The sequence below is a fragment of the Myxine glutinosa genome, chromosome 12, assembly GCF_964187855.1.
Source record: "Myxine glutinosa chromosome 12, kmMyxGlut1.1, whole genome shotgun sequence".
In the NCBI taxonomy this organism is placed as follows: Eukaryota; Metazoa; Chordata; class Myxini; order Myxiniformes; family Myxinidae; genus Myxine; species Myxine glutinosa.
The window spans coordinates 13,460,192-13,475,808 of NC_136272.1; the positions used below are offsets into that span (position 1 = coordinate 13,460,192).

At 43.5% G+C, this 15,617-nt stretch overlaps 3 protein-coding genes across 8 annotated transcripts in view; 2 read left to right on the forward strand and 1 right to left on the reverse strand.

The window, feature by feature from the left end:
- PPIG (peptidylprolyl isomerase G) overlaps window positions 1–13,139 on the forward strand; it is a 75,858-nt gene extending 62,719 nt beyond the window's left edge. For both annotated transcript variants that reach the window (XM_068133266.2, XM_068133267.2), the window contains one exon: window positions 11,682–13,139. In XM_068133266.2, the coding sequence (XP_067989367.2) occupies window positions 11,682–12,564 (883 nt within the window). In that variant the 3' untranslated portion in view covers window positions 12,565–13,139. The remainder of the gene's footprint in view (window positions 1–11,681) is intronic.
- Window positions 651–13,627, reverse strand: LOC144888485 (uncharacterized). Its single transcript, XM_078766479.1, has 2 exons — window positions 13,504–13,627; window positions 651–3,215 (listed from the first exon to the last, which is right to left on the reverse strand). Exon 2 carries the CDS (start codon window positions 2,809–2,811, stop codon window positions 1,648–1,650), a length of 1,164 nt encoding a protein of 387 aa, XP_078622605.1. The 5' UTR covers window positions 2,812–3,215; window positions 13,504–13,627; the 3' UTR covers window positions 651–1,647.
- LOC137438209 (pyridoxal phosphate phosphatase PHOSPHO2) overlaps window positions 13,361–15,617 on the forward strand; it is a 70,107-nt gene continuing 67,850 nt past the window's right edge. For all 5 annotated transcript variants that reach the window (XM_078766480.1, XM_068133268.2, XM_078766481.1 and 2 more), the window contains exon 1: window positions 13,361–13,427. The gene's annotated coding sequence lies outside the window, so the exon portion shown is untranslated. The remainder of the gene's footprint in view (window positions 13,428–15,617) is intronic.

A 15,617-nucleotide genomic window follows, 5' to 3' on the forward strand; every position in this document is an offset into this window, starting at 1 on the left:
CGATCGACCGGGATTCGAACCCAGGATCCTAGGATCCCAAGCCGGCACCCTAACCGCTAAGCCAACACCAGGCTTATTTGTCACGATTGAAAGACATATTCCAAGTGTTTGACTAGTTTGTGATTGTGTCAATATCTGGAGGGGAAAGAGTCTGCTTCTGTCTGGGGGTTAATGTCTGCTTTTGATAGTTTGTTGATGTTGTTGTTGATTGTCTGTTGATGTTGATTCTGCTGCTGTCTGCTTATCTGGAGGGTAAGCAATGTCACAGCAGAACTTGGCATTATCAGCAGAGATACAAAGGGGATTTTCCAGGGAGTCCGAAAGATCATTCATTGATGAAGATCGGGAATAGGATTGGCCCAAACACTGCCTAGAGGCACTCCAGCCTTAACAGGGAGAGGAGATAAATGGGTTCTGTTGATAGACTAGGCTAAATTTCCAGAAATGCATCTAATACAAGTTATAGGGGCATTTCTGAGTAAAAGTTGGTAACAAGTGTTTTTAACCTATTTTGGGGGTGCTGATCATGAAAAAATAGGATACCAAGCTGAATTTTTGGTATTTGATGCTCAAATCTGGAAAAAACTAAATGGCCGCCAAAATATTTAACTTTTAGCCGCTGAACTCAGAATCACACAGGAAGACATTTCAACAAGTACACTTTACGTGAAACAAGATGAATATTTCCGGGCAATCAAATTTGTATATACTATTTTAGCAGAAATCGATGTTTCGGCCATTTTCCAAGATGGCCGCCATCAAATCTTATATTGACGATATCTCCAGTTCTAGTGAACATAGAATCATTATTTTGATGTCTAGCCCCAGGTTATCGAGGTCAAGGAAGCATATGAGCGCACTATTATTAGTGTTGGACCAAAGCTATATACTGAAACAGGACACATTCAAGGTGGTTGCTCACAAAATAGCTCTAAATATCGGCTAACTGCAGCTAAAATGATATCTACAGACACTTACACATGGACCCTTGTGCCACACAGCTCATATAATAAACAACACGATTACAAGGCAATACAACAACGCATGGCTTTGTTGAACTTTTTGCCAGCCAATGCTGCTTCAATGGTGTTCTGTCCCATTAGACCAGCTTCAACCCAGGCCTCTGCCAATCCAGATCCGTGCATGTGTTCTCCAATAACTTTTTAAAAGTTCATTGAAATGTGTAGCCCTCCTAGACGTGGAATGAGTCTCTTCTTGTACTCCGGATTGCACCACTTCAACTCCATGAGCTTGCAATAAAGTGCTTGATCCACACTCAGTACCGTGTATTCTTGTCCGAAGCGAGATGAAACTTCCAAACATCGCTCCACGACTGTTTTGAGTGTAGCAAACTCGTGCGCTGGTGCCAGGATTATGGGCATATAGCCAACTGTAGTTTGTGGAGGATCATTTTGTGTCAGGGACTCATTGAATACTGTCCAACTGGTTTCCGTTGTTGAGTTGAGTCGCATGAAATTGAACGCTAAATCCACCGATTGGGCCCTTGCTGCACAATCAGTGTCCTTGGACGGTTGATGATACCAAGTTTTTTCCACTTGGCCACTGAAAGATGGTTCGGCCCTGACGGCAGGCATAGTTGCAGCATTTAAGGTGTCCATGACCTCTGGGACATGCAGCATTCGGTCTTTAGAAAGAACCATGCTGTCCCCACTTCACGTCTGCGGATGGTCCTCTCTGCCACGCTGCCAGCTGAGTGGCATGGAAGGTTTCTTTTCCGTCCAATGTCTCATCCAGTATGTCGATATTGTCAGCAGTGTAGAACAGAAAGCGGTCAGGAACTAGATTAGGTGGTATGACGGCACCGGTGTTTGGATTCATAGACTTAATTGTGGACTTGGCTAAGGTTGTGTCCAACTGCAACACTTGATGGTAACTGAGGGTGTGTCCTGCCTTATGGAACATTTCCACCAACTCCTTAGATCGTGTAGTTTGGTGCAGGGTGCTGCCGAGCCCTATATGTTTCGGCGTCAGTTTACTGCCTCCGCTCACTCCATATACCATGTCCTGAGCACTGCTGAGGACTTGTTGTTCTAGTTTCGTATCATCTTCTTTGGCAACGCATGGTTCTATTTCAAGCTGACACGGACCACCATATAAGAGCTTGAGGAACATGTAGACAGTCTCTGGTACGCAACTTAGTGCGTTTCCGATGCTCACTTCAAATCCCACGTGGCCAGGCTTATCAAGCAAATCTCCTCGAAGTTTTAGGGCAACATGCACCAGCGACAGGAAGATGTCCTCTTCAGGCCCGAACCTAGGCATTGTTAGTTGTTCGTCTGCTTCATCCGTCAGTCCAGATACAGCATTGCCGGTATACTTAGATGGTACCAACAACGTTTCTCTCTGAGATGTCCCACCATCAGGTCGAACAAAGAGGATGGTATCACCTACTCGAGATTGCAGTTTTTCCCTGAATGTTGTCCGACGACTTACAAAGGACTTCGGAATAACTGTGTTAGCTTCCTCTGAAAGATTTACATACCGATCCCAGACGTCACTTAGCCTCAGCACATGACCCTTTTGGGCTGCATACATAAGTTCTGAAGAAAGCCATATCAAAGGTAAGTCTTGACTGGTGTGAAAATCTTCTTTGACTTTGGATGTACTTCTTTTGAACGAACTTAAGCAAGGAAGGTGATATTTACCTTCCGCTGCGATGAGGTCACTAACGCCTGCCAAACTGAAGCATAGCTTGTGATGTAATTTAGATGCCTCTAAAATATCTTTGCTGACATTGAATGTCATAACTGAACTTAATCGTTGTTTTGACGTACGATCCTGACAAAACATGCACAGCGTCCAGTCAACTGGCTTGACAGAGCTCCGACGTATGACACGACCTTGGGTAGACCCAACAACTGAGCTGCATGTTGGTACATTTTCTCGGTCCTGATGATGATCTTCCAGTCTTTCTAGGCGAAGAAGTTAATTTTTATCGGTGAATTGGACATAACAGTTTTTGTGCCATACGATTGAGGTGGTATTCGAACCCAACGCCAGATCCAGACGCTCAATTATATTGCGGTTTTTTGGGTCGCGTAATTTCTTTCTGGTTTCGTAAGCCTTAGCGAGTGTGGCTAGACCTTGATTGCTGGCAGGTCGCAAATCCCCATCTGTTTGGCATAAAATGCATAAGGCGAAGTCAATCGATGATGGTCGTTTCAGAGTAGCAACAGGATCCATCTTGATTTAGTCTGAAAATAAAAGAAAGAGAGGTTGCATGTCACCGTCCCGGTAAATAAACCGTCCTTAACTAGACATGATAACAACCTTAACTAGAAAATACAGTTGACAGTGATCTGAAAGCAATGTAATGCCAATCAAGGTAAAACGGCAATAAAAGCCAATATGGTGTATGAAACATCTTCCATTGAAAGCCTGCAATTCAGCTTGGTATCCTATCTTTTCGTGGTCAGCACGCTCACATACAGCTAATAAGCATAGATACCAAGTGCTACTATGACATTCCTATTTTTAAAAGAAAATTAGAAATGTCAATATCGCGTATACTTTTTTTGACGGCCATTTTGTTTTTTGGCTGATTTAAGCCCTAAATATGTAATATTCAGCTTGGTATTATTTTTTATCGTGATCAGCACCCTCATATACAGCTAATAAGCATGGATACCAAGTATTACTACGACATTCCACTTTTCTGAAGAAAAAAAACAAATATCGCATAAACTTTTTTGGCGGCCATTTTGTTTTTTGCTGATTTAGGCCCTAAATATGCACATTTCAGCTTGGTATCCGTTTTTTTCGTGATCAGCACCCTCATATCCACCTAAAACGCCCGGATACCAACTTTTACTCAGAAATGCCTCTGCCAAAAAAAAATCAGAAATTTAGCCTAGTCTATGAGAGCCACTTGGCTAGGAGAGTGAAGGAAGTCGGTAATCCATATGTGGAGTTGGCCTTTAATGCCATAGGGCATAGACAGACAGGTTGGAGAGCAAGACAGGATGCCAGACTGTATGACGAGGACTATATAATGTCCATCGAGAAGGCCCTGAACTCAACTCTGATATTGATGGTCTCCATCCATTGTTGGATGATTAGAAGCAGCACGCCCAAGGTGGAGTGACCTGGTTTGAATCTGAACTGATGATCTGAGATGGGCTTGTTGGAGAAAAGGAAGGATTTCATATCAACTGTGATGATGGATTCCTTGACCTTGCTGATGATTTTAACAAAAACAAAGGAAATTGTGATAAAATTGTTATACAGTAATACACTGGTATGTCGCCCCTTTTATCTCGCAAGTACTTCGTCACGTTACTAATACCACTTCTCGACATTCGTCGTCTCAACTCACACTTGCGTCATTTTAAAAGTAATGTATTTTATTCTCAAGCATTTTCAGAACATGCTAGACTGATAGACGCCAGAATACATCGCTAGAGTACCAAATCGGGAGATTGCAAAATCACCAAAATAACTGCTGTGTACTTTGCTTCGCACATAAAGAAATGTACGATACTGTAGATTGGCTAAGCAAGAGGGTTACCTTGAAAGTGAAATCGGATGTTGTTCTTCAAATGGATGCTGATGAATGTGCCGTTGATGATGCCAGTTATTAAGTTTGCCTCTGATCGATAAATATGCCCACTGTTATTGAAGAAGAAGAAGAAGACTTACCACCACTTATGACTGCTTCTGGAAGACGTTTAGACCATGGACCAAAATCGCTTGGCTGTCATCTCGATGTACATATATATATTTTTTAGGCAACCCAATTTTCACACCAGATGTACTTTATGATGTTGAGCTTAGGAATCACCAATTTTCCTGCGTTTTTTTTTGGATATCAGCAACAAAACAACTGCCAAAAGATTGTGCTCAGCTGCCACGTGACCATGGCAATCAGCCAATCAAAGGAGTCCATGCGTCGGCCAACACCCGTCTCCTGCTTCATCGATCCAATATGGCGGCCCCCACAGGGTGTTATTTGAACATTGTGCCAACTGAAAATGGTGCTATTATACCGATTTCTGAAGTCGGTTTCCAAAAAATTTGTCAATGTGTTAAAAGATGGGAAAACCTGGATGGTGAGGATTGTTTAGAATACCTTTAGTCAGTGCAGTATACTGTTTATTCCACAAGGTGAGTGCCCAGGGGATTGCCCCTATTTTTTTGAATTTAAAATACTCTGGTAATTGGTTATCTTTTATTTATATGTATGCTTACTTTAAATATAACCAGGGAATTCTGGTTATATAACCTCTGACATCAATTCTTCCAAAGCAAACTGCTCTCTCTCATGCACAGATTTATCCCATCGCGTCTTCAGTTGTCTTACCCTTCCTCCCGTCCATGGTACACTGAATCTTGTGGTGAGGCAGTTGCCCTGAAACAACTTGCCTTTGCCTCTTGGAACGCAAATCCAACTGAAGGCAATCTCAGTTCCTTCCACCAAGCTCGGAAAAAGTGTGTGTCTACCCTCAGGAGTGCCAGGAAGCGCTATCTCTCCACACTCAAGATTGAACTCTCAAACCTGTCTCCTTCCTCCAAATCCTGGTGGCATCTGGTCAAATCCGTTTCTGGTGTTTGTTCCCCTTCCATCCCCTCCCTTACCTCAAATGGCTACACAGTTGACACCGCACGTGACAAAGCTGAATGCCTCAACTCTGTTTGCCTCAAAATCTTGTGTCCCAAACCCATCTCTCTCTGTTCCCACCTTTCCCAGTCGAACCCAACTGCTCCTGGACTCTTCTCCACCTTGTCAGGAGAGAAGGACACAGTTTTTGTCAAACCTCGACTCTGATTCTGCAACTGGACCAGACGGCATCAGCCCACGGGTCCTAAAATCCTGCCCTGCCGCTCTATCTCACCCTCTCTCTGTTCTTTTCACCCTCTCTTTTGCTCAAGGTCATCTGCCAGCATCTTGGAAATCAGCAAGCATTACCGCTTTGCACAAAAAAGGTGCAAAAACAGATCCTTGCAACTACAGACCAATCAGCCTGTACCCAATTATCAGCAAAGTCATGGAATTCATCATTGCTTCGGATATCAAATCCTTCCTCTTTTCCAATGGCTTGATCTCTGATCATCAATTTGGATTCAGACCAGGTCATTCTACTCTGGACATGTTGCTTCTGCTGTCTCAACAATGGATGGAGGTCCTCAATGCCAAACAGGAAATCAGAGCTGTCTCCCTTGACATATCACGTGCCTTCGATACGGTCTGGCACCCAGCTCTGCTCACCAAACTCTCCGATGGTATCCATGGAAATATCCACTCATGGCTTGCGGACTTCCTCTCTGGTCGTAGGCAACGTGTGGTCCTGAATGGATTTCTCTCATCTCCCCTTCCTGTTCTGGCTGGAGTTCCCCAAAGTAGTGTTCTGGGCCCTGTGCTATTTCTGGTCTTCATCAATGATCTCTCCGACTCTCTGGAAAATCCTCTATCTCTTTGCTGATGACTCCACTATCTGCCGCTCCATTCCTCATCCCTCAGATCGGCAGTCTGCAGCCTCCTCACTCTCTGCAGGCATGGACAAAATCACAGACTGGTCAAACAAGTGGAACATGTCTTTCAATCCTGACAAATCTCACACTCTTACTATGTCTCTCCGAAAAGACCGACTGGAAAACCCTCCCATCTACTTTCTCAACAATCCTCTCCAAGAAGTTCTGTCGCTCAAGTTTTTGGGTCTCACTATCTGCCATGATCTTTCTTGGGAAAACCACATTTCCAAGCTGGCCTCCAAAGCCAGTCGCCGACTGGGCATCCTCCGTCGTGTGAAGTCCTTCCTTGGCACACCTGAGCTCCTCACCACATACAAGGCTTTCATCCGCAGCTCAATGGAATACTGTTCCCCCTTCTGGGCCGGTGCTCCTGCCTCACGCCTAGCTCGGCTTCACGCTGTTGAAACCATTGCTTTCAGAATCATTGGAATCTCCTGCGATGAAGCTAACTCCGAGGGCCTTTCACTCACTCACCGCAGGCAGGTTGGTTGTCTTTCTGTCTTTTACGGACTCCTCTCCGGCCTTGCTCACCCAGCTCTCTCTGTGCTCTGTCCCCCTATTATTCCTACAGGTCGCACAAGATCTGCCAGCAACCCTCTTATGGTTAAACTGCCAAAATCTCGGCTCTCTGCTCACCTTCACTCTTTCATTCCCCTTTTCTCCTGCCTCTGGAACAAACTCCCCCAACTCCCTTCAATCCCACCCTCCAGGTCTTTAAAACAGCTGTTCACCACCATCTCTTATCTTCCCCCATCCAAAACCTTGATCTTTTCTACCCCCACTAATTCACCCCAGATACGCTTTTTTGAAATTCCAACTTCTTTCCTGGAAGTCCTTGCAGTGTTCATATGTTTTATACCTCTCCCACCTCCCCCCAAGCCTTCTCCCTCCCACATTTCTCTCGATGTCCCTGCTCTCAAATGTTGTGTTTGTGTCCTTCCCCCTCTCTCCCCATCTTGTCTACCGCTCCCCTTATTTTGTGTTTTATGTGTCGTTTTGACTTTTTGTGTGATTAATGTTAGCTCTTTCACGAGCCTCGATCTTGTATACAAAAAAAACAAAAACATCAATAATCAAAAAAGCATTAACATCATAGGTAAAAAACGAAGTATAATACCTTGAAGTGGTGGCATTAGGAACGCATCCCCCCCTTATCCCATTAATTAATTATTGAGAAAAACTGCTTTGATCTCTGTAGTTTTGATTTTTGTCGCACTTTTCAGGAATGCATCCCCAGCATAAACCATGGCCTTGCGGTACATATAAATTGTTACACCATGTCCTTAATGGAGGTAAAACAAAGGAAATTGTCTATTTTGGATGAAAATGTTGAGAATGTTTCAGAATATAAATATTTAGGAACTTTAATAAACTGGAAGAGTAATAGAGGCAAAGTACGTTCTAAATGTAATTCTGAATAACGCATGTATATTGTCGCGTTCCTGGGGTGAACACCCCTGGGGATGGATAGCTGAACGAGCTTTCCACTCCTAGGCGTTCAGTCAACAATGGCAAACCTTCTTTATACGCGTGGGGGAGGGCAGCTCAGGGTAGCGAAGCTCTTACCTTCACGGACTCCACTGGACGTCTTTGAACCTGGAAATCAATTCAAACCGACACGGAATTAAAATGTACAAATATCGGCTTTATTGAAAGGAATGCCGGTAACAAAATAATGCACGGTGAACTAAAATGCCTAATCGAGGGACCCCTCCATATGGACTCTCGTATACAACACAGGGGGAAAAATAACTGGAAAATAATGTGTGTGTTTGTGTACTTAACTCTGAGCGGCTCTTGAACCCCGTCAGTCCGTGACCAGGTCCCGGAGGTCCATGCACGGGAAAAGCACTCACCCTGGCGCGAAGTCCGTGCGCAGTAAGCAGGCCTTAGTGCGCCCTCTGCTTCACACCGCCTCGCCGCACAGCCAGCACCAATGGGCCAAGGAAAGGACAATGCGGTCGCTCGAACCAATGAAAGCCAGGGACCACGAAGACAAAATGTGCGACTGCGTCCGCCTTTCACGAACACCAGGAAGCGAGAGGGTGTGGTGTGCGAATGCCACCGCTAAAAGCGAGCCCGAACTCCAACCGCACACAATGAGCACCCACCGCAATAGAGCACTGTATATGTGACCGTTCGCTTGCAATGTCCCTGGCGCAAGAGAGTCGTATATGAGACCGTTCCCTTTCAATGTCCCCACACAAGAGGACAAAATGTCGGGACCCAAGTCTTTTATTCTGAAGGCTCCGACGTCATCCGACGATCCCCGTGCGTGCTCCTATCAGCGGGTCCCTCTCATTGCTTGACAATACCGGATCAATCACTGTTCTTCGGGGTACGGCCTCACGGACCTGCCTGCTTGAAGTTGTGATGTGGCAGGTGGCGGCATCAGCGCTTTTGTTCAATGTCCTGTTCCCGTTGGTTTTTATTTACTGTTTTAATGCACGATTGCTTGGCTTGGCTATGTGTGTGTGCTGCAGTGTCATAAGGAACAAGGGGAAAAAGTACAGAGGCGATTACATGCAGGGGATGAATTACCCTTAATCCCTAACTAATTAACATAACCCCACCCCTCGTCATGGGGACAATTATACACTTACGCGATATCCAGTCCAACGGATTCCCTACTTATGGTACAAGGGGTTCTTCTTTTTCATCGCGACATACAGAGCATGGTAATCTATACACTTCTACCTGGCCCTAAGGTAATCCATTGCCTACCCCCCTATAAACGTAACAATATTTTAAGGTGTTTGAAGTATATTGATGTTTATAAGACTATTCTGGTTTTGTTTTTACAGGCTATAATTCAATATGTAGTAACATTTTATGGTACAGTGAACTATCTCAAGATGAGAGGAGAAAATTATATAGTATAGTGAAGACAGCTATTATTAAGATGATTGGCAAGGATGTTAAATATTTAGAATTTCATTATTGGTGGGAAATTTCAGACAGTTATTGATGATGTAAATCACTCTCTCCGTTCTTACATAGTTTTTCATAGACCAGGAGGAATTTGAGTTCCACGGGTTAAAACCATTACGTACAGAAATCCCTTGCTTTGTGCTATGAGGAATACAATGATCATTCTCGAGATTACTTCAATGAATGTGTTTTGTTTTTTTTAATACATGGGCTAAGGCTTGTAATAGAACACACACACACACACACACACACACACACACACACACACACACACACACACACACACACACACACACACACACACACACACACACACACACACACACACACACACACACACAATGGATGCCAACCAATAGGGATTGCCTGTGCTCTATCCTTTCTAAGCAAGGAAGCAGCACGTACCATTTTTGAAGTCTTTGGTATGACTCGAACCGCGGTCCAAACCGGATGGGTGGTTTTTAGGAGACACCATCTCCTTACTGGATGGCGTTGGCTCCCTACGGGAGCTCATCCGCCCTTTGCCAGGTGTTATTTTTGGTCCTGGCAGGGTGTCACAGTCACCCTCCCCACTAGCAAAACCAGTGAGAGGTGTCTGTTTAGTCACCGACAACCCGAACTTGCGGCAGGTAGCACTTCGTTGCATGTTACCAGCAGCAGTCCCAAAAGACTGTCCTGACCAAAGATAACTAACTGTTGGAGGAAGAAGATAACTGTTGTTGTTACATATCTGCATTTTGGTGTTTTTAGATCGTTTTTTATTATTGATTCATTTGGTGTTTGTAAATGAATGTACATGTAAAGTTTTTTTTGTTGTTGTGATTCATTTGGTGTTTGTAAATGAATGTACATGTAAAGTTTTTTTTGTTGTTGTGATTCATTTGGTGTTTGTAAATGAATGTACATGTAAAGTTGTGTTTTTTTTTGTTTGTTTTTTATCATGCATAGCTTATGTTGAACTTTATATTATTTAATTTGATAGTTATTTTGTAAAGGATTCCTTTAACGTTTCACGGAGGTGGATTGAGTGTTTTAATCTAATAAGTATTAAATCGCCACATGGAGTGGATTTATTGCAAATTGTTACTTGCAAATTGCAAATTGAGAGCCCAAATCGAAGATTTTTCAAGTCTATTGGTCGGTTGCGTTTGTGGTTCTGTCTGTTTGTTTGTCACCGGCCTACAGGTCACAATTCTAAACCGATCGTCGCGAAACTTCACCAAGTTGTGATCGTCGTCCCAATTAAGGTCGTCCCAGTTCGTCCCAGTTAAGGTCGTCCCAATTGAGAAGCCTATTGTTTTTGGGGTCATAAGGTCAAAAGGTCAACATAGGCCAAACGTCACCAACTTTGCCAAATTTCTAAAATCCTCAATTTTCATCCGATTGACTTGAAATTTGAAGAGGACTTACATATCAGGTCACTGAATTCAACCACCAAGTATATTTGAGGTCAACATAGGCCAAAAGGTCAACATAGGTCAATTTCTAAAAATCCTCAATTTTAATCCAATTGACTTGAAATTTGAAGATGACTTGCATATCTGGTCACTGAATTCAACCACAAATTATATTTTAGGTCAACCAATTTATTATATTATTTTTATACCAACCAACAATATATTATTTAGGCATATAGGCCAAAAGGTCAACATCGGCCAAGTTTTTTAAATCCTCACTTTTCATCCGATTGACTTGAAAATTGAACAGCATTTGCACATTGAGTCACTAAATAGGGAAACTAAATATTTTTGAGGTCAAAGGTCAACTCAAGGTCAACCTTCCAAAATCATCATTTTTCATCTGAAAAATCGTCACTTTTCTTCCTGTTGACCTGAGCTTTGATCAGGATTGTCAATTTTAATCTTGATGAAATGGACAATTTGCTGTATCAATGGAATTTTTTTTTCTTGGGGTTGGGGGGGCGGATTTTGCAAGTATCGTGCTCCGCATGACGTCTTCTTGTTTATTTATTGTACAAAATGACTGGGAAGATCAATTTCGTGCTATTGCATGATCAATAACATGAGTCTGAGTCGAATCGTCCTTTTTGGCACGCCAGGTAAGAGTGATGTCATCAGTTAAATTGAGAACCACAATCTACTCTCATTTAAATTTGTATTGAGTTTATCAACTTGAAACATATTCCGAATGTTTTATTTAAGACTAAAGTAATGATGTCGATTGATGAGGTTTTCTTGCGAAAACCAGAATTATTAATTTCTTGTTTCTCGTCCCTCTGTCCTCTTCTCCCCCACTTTCAGCCAATGTGGGGAAGCAAATGAAGAAAGTGTCAACGCAGATCGTGAAAATCGTCCCCAACAGGGAAACGAGGATGGCATAAAACGTGGAGAAGAGAAACGTGTAACCGAGGACATGCCAAAGGAAAGGAGCCGAAGGAGAGAGAGGGAATCGGAAAGGGAACACAACAGGGAAAGAAGGCACGATCGCCACAGGGACCGGGAGCGAGATGGAGATAAGGACAGAAACCGAAGATTGAATCGAGAGAGGAACAAGCACAGGCAGGGAGATCGAGATCGAGGGCATGAAAGGAACAAGGGTAAAGAAAGAGAGCTTGGTGAAGAAAGAGAAGGGAAAAGGGAAGGTCAGAGTAAAGAGAACAAGGTGAGAAGAAAAAATGGAGAGCAGGATGCGAACAGGACTGAAAATGAGGAAGTGGTCGCTGCAGAGAACAAAAATGAGTGCGAGGTTGAGAGGAAAGAAAATAGTCATGTGGAGCCAGAGAAAACAGAGGATGGTCTCCAAAATGCAACGCGCAAGGAAGAGAAAGATGATGCCGCTAAAGGAAGCGGAGTCGGAGATCTGAACACGGGGGACAAAGAGAAGGAGAAGGAAACGGATCGAAGGAGAGCAAGCAGACATTGCACAGACAGGGACGACAGACGCAAGGAGCATCGGCAAGGCGATAGGGACAGGGATCGAGAAAGACTGCGAGAAAGGGATCGGAAGCAGTACGGCGACAAGGACAGACACAGGCGGCGAGACCGAGACGGCGACAGCCAGGAGGTGGAACGGAGGAAGCGGTGGAGGAGATCCGACAATTCCAGATCGAGGAGTCGTGAGAGGCACAAAGAGCACAGTTCATCTCGAGAAGATGGCAAGCCCGCGTCCGCACGGGGACAATGAGCGAGTCGTGCCCCATTCCGTGGGATGTCCGTCCGTGCGACGCACGGCTTGTGATGATATCGAGCGAACCACCTACAGTGCACTTGCATTTCCGAGGTTGTCCAAACGTTAGGCACATTTTCCCTTTTATTCGTGCTCAAACTGTTCCTCAAACCAGTTATCTTCTTCTTTCTTCTTCTTTTTTTTTTAAAAGTGAGCGATGTTTGTTTTTCACTTCCTAATCGTCTGTGTGAATGCATTGGATAGAACATTGCGTTTATCTTTTGTAATTTCATTTCTGAAATGGCCACAGTGTAACATGATTAGTTTTTATCGAAAAGGTTTTTGTGATGCAAAAGAAAAAGTTGTCGGCCGTCACTTTTTTTTTTTTTTTTTTTGTTTCTTCTTCCCCTTCCTTGTCAAATGATGTTACCTCGTTGTTTGCGAGGAGGTCGAGTACAATGCTATGGCGAGGTAAAAAGATGCATAAATCTGCAGTTGATGGTAATCCCACTTGAAACGCGATGCCCGTGGGTTTTGTTCACTGTATGGGAACATATTGTTCATAATAAATAAATTTTAAAACCTGTTATATATATATATATATATATATCTTTTTTTTTTCTCTCTCTCATCCTTCCTCCAGCCCCATGGTAAGAAGGAAATATAGCAAGGTTGGTGTGTTTGTAAGATTAGGCATTTTGATAGGAGTACACACTGCAAAAAAAATACCCGACTCCATCAGCCTGGCTCCGCCCCCAACCCTCCGCTCCAATTGGACATCGCGCTGCGTTTCGCACTGCAGTGAGCCACGCCTCTCCCCCCTGCTCGCGGCAATACCCTGACGTTCGACCTTCCGAGAGCATTTTGTGCTTCAACCTGCGGTGAGTAAAATGCGTGCGCCGCGCCTAGCGACCCCTTTCGCCCCGCTTTGCCGTCCGGCCCTCCTTTCCCCTCTACCTGTTGCCCATGGCGGCAGGTGTCACGTCGCCCCGATCTCGCGGTGTTCTCGCGCGACCATCGACCTTAAAAGTACAGTCCAACTCGAAGGGCGTCCGCCGCGTGTTGTTCCCGGTGTCGTGGTGTTTGTTTCACAGCACCCTCTCCTCGGATCATTTTTAAAATCCCCAACATCTAAATAAAGCATGGACAGCCTCCCACACCGGTTTGCTCGGTCGTGGATGCACAGGGATCGTCAAACGTTCTATTCAAATGACGACGACCTCGTATTTGTTTTCAGTCCTCACCGGCTGCATCATCCACGTTGTAAAAGTTGTCCGAAGGAGATATTCTTGATAGTCCAGGAAACGTCTACATTTTATTCATCGTCTGCACTAAAATATAAATAAATGATTAAGTATAAATGAGATTGGTTAGAAAATTGTGCTGAACTTGCTTTTTGAAATTTCTTCAAACTTGGCATTTCATGCACTCCGAGAACTTTTTGAACACTTCTTCGAGAAATCAGTTTGGTGGAAAATCTTTGTTTCATCCGCCATTAAAATCAAGAACATTGTAATTCGATCACAGATTTGCCGTGGAAAGTGATTATTATTTTTATTTCATCTTGTTACACATGCATGTCGCAGAGAGAGACAGATATATATAATATATATATGTGTGTGTGTGTATATATATATATATAGTAAAGTAAAGTGCGGTGACAACACTCGTTCCAAGGTCCATTCGGATGATTTATTTTTACAGTAAAAAAAAAAAAAAAAATTTTTTATCTGAAAACTAGTGTTCAAAGTTACCCCACTTTACTATATATGTACATGTGTGCTCATACATTCTTTGAGAGTACGTTTGCATGATTTATTTGCGATTAAACGTTGTGCTCCCTGTATGGGGGATTCTGTTTGGCGACAATATACAAGACAAGCAAGTTCGGTTTTGGTTTGCTTTCCCGCACACATGACTCATGACTCAGCACAAGACTTTCTTTGCATTTTACGTAATGATTCGTTCTTGGAACGTTGGGCGGTTGCGAAAACCATTTGAGTGTAAAGTAGGGAGAGGTTCGGCATGTGTGACGGGTTATTTTCCAATGTAGCTAGCCTAATACTGTACTATAATTATTGTCAAAATTAGAATGTGTCCTTACTGGATTCATCTGATTGAGGTGGATTACATCTCTCGACTAGGTTTTGAGCTGGACATCTGAATAATGCAGGAGCCATGACACATCGTGAAACATACAATCTGGTTCAGGTTGACCTTTTTAATAGAGCACACAGTTGTGGTGGTCATACCCTGGCTTAGAGCATGCAGATGTGGTGGTCATGCCCTGGCTTAGAGCATACAGATGTGGTGGTCATGCCCTGGCTTAGAGCACGCAGATGTGGTGGTCATGCCCTGGCTTAGAGCACACAGATGTGGTGGTCATGCCCTGGCTGAGAGCACACAGATGTGGTGGTCATGCCCTGGCTTAGAGCATGCAGTTGTGGTGGTCATGCCCTGGCTTGGAGCATACAGATGTGGTGGTCATGCCCTGGCTGAATTCAGCAACTGCTTACCCTCACCACTGTTCCATGCCCAGACACTATTATGCAAGCCGATTCTTTTTATGGAACCTTGTTCAGATATGCATTTGCAATGTTTGTCTGCAATTCTACATTATGTGTGTGTATATATATGTATATTTATATTTATATTTATATAGTCTGATGATTTATAGAATAAAAACCGGTTAGCCCAATCGACACCACATTTTGCATATCTGCTCAGGGTACTCAAGATCAGAACAGGCTAAAATATACTTGCCCCCTTTGCCCCCACTCCTCCCAGGGGCCTTTGGGGCCATCTAGCATTTATAGTTATTAGTATTATTATTATTATTATTATTATATAAAATAAGGCAATCTATGTTTGTATGTGTGTACGTCTGATAATTATGGAATCGAAAACTGTTGGGCTAAGCTCCACCAATTTTTTTTTTTTCATATGTGCTCGGGGTACTCAATGTCTGATCATGGCCACAAAATATCACGACCACCCAGAATGAAGAGATTATTTGCGGTTGTTGCCTGTACACCGATAATAGTGCAAGTGGTTTAAACACTGACCCCCTG

What these genes read in the sequence shown, in the direction of transcription:
- LOC144888485 (XM_078766479.1), bottom strand. Translation starts at nt 2,811, where the DNA reads ATGTTTTGTCAGGATCGTACGTCAAAACAACGATTAAGTTCAGTTATG.